This window comes from Gavialis gangeticus, unplaced genomic scaffold (assembly GCF_001723915.1).
Source record: "Gavialis gangeticus isolate Ggan-Ray unplaced genomic scaffold, GavGan_comp1, whole genome shotgun sequence".
Lineage (NCBI taxonomy): Eukaryota > Metazoa > Chordata > Crocodylia > Gavialidae > Gavialis > Gavialis gangeticus.
In genome coordinates this window covers 27,095,813-27,099,552 of record NW_017728993.1, presented here as the reverse complement: position 1 = coordinate 27,099,552, position 3,740 = coordinate 27,095,813, and the positions used below count along the sequence as shown (strand labels likewise).

The window sequence follows — 3,740 nt, the reverse complement described above, 5'->3', positions numbered from 1 at the left end:
GAGAACGGAGTGAGAGACAGTGTCAAAAGCCTTTCGGAAGTCCAGGAAGACGATGTCCACTGCTACCCCTGCATCTAATGATCTGGTGATCTGTTCGTAAAAGGCCACCAGGTTGGTCTGACAGGACCTGCCACTGATGAACCCGTGTTGGTTGCCCCTAAGCATCATCTCCCCTGCTGGCCCCTCCTGGATGTGTGCCAGAATAATTTTCTCGAACAGGGTTTCAGATGCATCTGTATGCTGTTTCCAAAGCAGGAATACAAATTAAATCCAGCCTTTTCCCCTTGATGCTACGTGTGGTATTAAATACAAGCCCATACATTGCCAACGGCCTGAGGCCACTGTGCTCTGTGTTAAAAGAAGAATCTGCAGTTTTCCCTTTCTTCCTTTTCTGTGGGGAAGTAGAGGTCCTTTGCTGGCATCAGTGGCTTCCTCTCAACACCCACCAGGGCTTGGCCCCTACAACCAGTTTCCCTAAACATTGCAAATGTCCCCGGGTCCCTTTCTTGCTTTCTTCTGACCCTACAGGGTAGTAGCAGGAGACGTGGGCTGGGCCGAATGAGGAGCTAATGATCTTTACTATTAGGAACCCATGGATGCCTGCCTGGCCTTTTAAAACCAGCTGAGCTTCCGATGGGAAAAGCGGCTGCTGCCCGCTTTTGTGGTGACCTTCGCCCCAGGGACGAGTGTGGGACACAGTTGTGTGTACAGGGTGTGCACCCAGCTCTTAAATCCACTTTACGGACAGTGCTGCTGCAGCTTGTCGTCAGGGGAATAGTGCCAGTTGGGATGAAGGCCTGGAGCCACGCTTTTCTCATAGCAAATAGGTCACGGAAATATTCGGGCAGTAAATGTTTCCCCACCCAAAATAATGCAAAAAATGCAATTTGCCTCGCCAGCACCCACCCTAGCCTGAATGTCAGAGTTTCCACTCCTTCCAGCTTGCACTGGGCACAACAGACCCGGGGACCGTTTCTCTGCCACTGCCCACAGCAGGAAGCCCAGGTGCAGTCCACCTGCGGACCCGTGAGAGGCCAGGTGAGAGTCATTAGGGCACTTCATGCTTCAGCCCCTCTCCCCACGGGGCTGACATGTCCTTGCGCCCGGGGCTGTGGGAAGGGAAGCCAGAAGAGCCCTTCTTGCAGGCTTTCCGACAGCTCAGGAATCCCTGCAGGGGAGTCGAGGAGGATTCGCTCTTTTATCTGATTCAGTAAGTGTCTCTGAGAGGGCTGATGCCACGGGAAAGTTCAGTGTTGGTGGGAGCTCTCAGCCTGGCCTGGGACAGTTCATCACTGCTTGAAGTGAACATTGGGACGGGAACGGGTTTGGGCAGCATCAGGGATTCTTTAATGATAGCAAGTGGCCAAGACCTAGCACTGTGCGGGGCATTGCTTCAGTACTGGCCCATGAGGGAACAACAGCGCCTGCTCCCTAGCTCCGCTGTGCGCCACGGCTTTCCCTGGACAGCTCCGTGCGTGCGTCCATCCCCAGGCTGCTCTGGCAGCCGCAACCCAAGACGGGGGCTTAGCAGGAAGGAGTGACCGTCCTGCCCAGAAACTGCTGCTTTTGGAGGATGGGGAAGCATCTCTCTTTGTTGTACAAAAAGGTTTGTGCTGCAGTTGGAAGTGCCCCTCGTGTGCTGCAGCCACGTGGAGCTCAAAGCCTCCTGCCTCGTTCCGGACTGATGCAGACTCTCCCAGCCAGCGTGGTGGGAGGGTGCCTGCTTTCCAAAGAGCACTTGTACCTAGTTCCTTCATCAACCTTATGTTTCAGAGCCCTGAGCAATCCGCCCCTGCAAGGCCTGAGGTAATTTTTCCGGCTGTTGAGTTTTTACAGTACTTCCAGGAAATCCTGGATCGAGTTCTTTGAAAAAGCTCTGGCCTCTGCTTGCCCTAGACTTTCAGCAATCCTGAGCTGGTTAGCAGGCCTGCCCTCCCTTCCCCCGGCACATGCTGTTGGCCCTTTCAGCATCCAGGACCCTCCTTTCCTCCCAGCACAGTCACGCAATCCCTGGTGCCCTGCCTTTGTGATTGCTAATTATCTTATTAAAGGCTGCAGGAGTGGGTGTGACTCATTATGCATGGGTGGGTGCAACTCACTCTGCTTTCATAGTTCATTAGGTACTCCTCTCCTCCTCTCCTCCCTCCCCTCAGGTTTCCACAAACTCTTTTGCATTTGGCTGGCATCTCCCTACCTTAAATGGTGCGGAGTTTCCTTCTGTCCTGTCGGAACTGGTGCCTGAAAGTGTCCCTGTAGCACACAGGTACGTCTTCATCACTGTGACTAGTGCAAGGCACTAACTCCAAACAAGCTGGCATGGGTACTGAAGCAGCCCAGCTCAGCAGCCAGGAGCTCATACAGGGCTGCAAAACCCACCAGAGAAGCTGGATAACTGGTCATGCCTGCCATGAGCCTGCCATGAGCTCTTAAGCTGTCAGGCAGCAGTGTTCCAGACACGCGCTGATAAGGGATGGAAAGCTGCTCTGATTGCAGATGTCCCTGGTCCTTTTGAGCAGCCCCCACCTGCTACTTCATTCCAAAGGACATTGTTGGATGAGCAGTGTTGACCTGTAGTCCTTCTGCCTCCTGCCCCAGTAGGTTCAGCATTTAGGAGCTGCAAGATTAGGATTCAGCATCAGCTGTGAGATTTGTTTGGTGATAGCTTTTCTTGGACCAGCTCTATAGGTGGGAGAGATGCTAGACAAACTTTCAGGTACTTCCTCGAGTCTGGGAAAGAAGCAGATCCAGCCTAAGCTAAATACCAGGTACAACTTTTGTTTAACTCCATGATGCAAATGAAAGTAGTCACTTAGAGAAGAGGGCAGTGAAAATCTGCGGAGCTAAGGAGGGCAGTAAAAACCTTCTGAAACTAAAGAGAAGTTGTCAGAAGTAACTACAAAGCAAGTAAAAGGCGGTTGAAGTAGAGAAACTTAATTATGTATAAAAGAAGTCCCTTCAGAAGGAAAGGGCGTTGTTATTACCAGTGAAGTAGAGAGAGGTTAGCCAAGAGCAGGGAAAGGGTTTATGGCTCCTTCTGATGAGATGTTTACATGGGGTTTAGCGCTCAGCAAAGCCAGGCATTTCTCTTCCCCAGTCCGCTGAAGGTTGTGTGGCATTTCCTGGCATCCGTGGGGCAGGAGGCTGGGCCCGCTGTTGCGGGGGGCTGGCACGTCTATCTGAAGTGTCATCTGTGAAGAGAGTTCCAGATTTCCGACGTGCCTCCGAGGTCACAGTAACACTGCTCCTATGTGAAAGCCATGTTGATTCCTCTGTGGGTAGATTCTGAAGTAGAAAGGAAACCTCATGAGTCAATCTGCTGCTGCTTTCCCCAGGCTGCCATGTGAGCATGGGATCGGTAATTCAGCAGTGTCCCTGTCCCTCCGGCAGCAAGTTGTTGTGCCTCGGTTAAGAGTTGTCTCTTGTTCTGTTTTTCAGGTTCTCCAAGCCAGCACCCATGTTTCTGGATGATTCCTTCCGAAAGTGGGCACGGATCAGGGACTTTGTACCTCCCTTCGGAATTAAAGGACAAGGTATGACCAGGAGAGCAGACGTGGTCCTGCAGTTGGGATGTTTGCCCTGCAGTTTTGGTTTCCTTTGTAAGTGCTGGGAGGCTTGTGCACTGTGCTGTGGTCTTATTCCAGGCTGAATGCAGTGTGCGAGTCCAGGGCCGTTGCCTCTGGAGACTGGTCTCCTAACCGCTGGGCTTGGGGAGTGCAGACTAGATTTCAGGGGGATCAGAA

General features: G+C 52.4%; 1 protein-coding gene across 10 annotated transcripts in view; it reads left to right on the top strand.

Moving 5' to 3' along the window:
- ST3GAL3 (ST3 beta-galactoside alpha-2,3-sialyltransferase 3) overlaps positions 1–3,740 on the top strand; it is a 313,721-nt gene that overhangs the window by 217,166 nt on the left and 92,815 nt on the right. For all 10 annotated transcript variants that reach the window (XM_019501447.1, XM_019501443.1, XM_019501449.1 and 7 more), the window contains one exon: positions 3,436–3,530. In XM_019501447.1, coding sequence (XP_019356992.1) covers positions 3,436–3,530 — 95 coding nt within the window. The remainder of the gene's footprint in view (positions 1–3,435; positions 3,531–3,740) is intronic.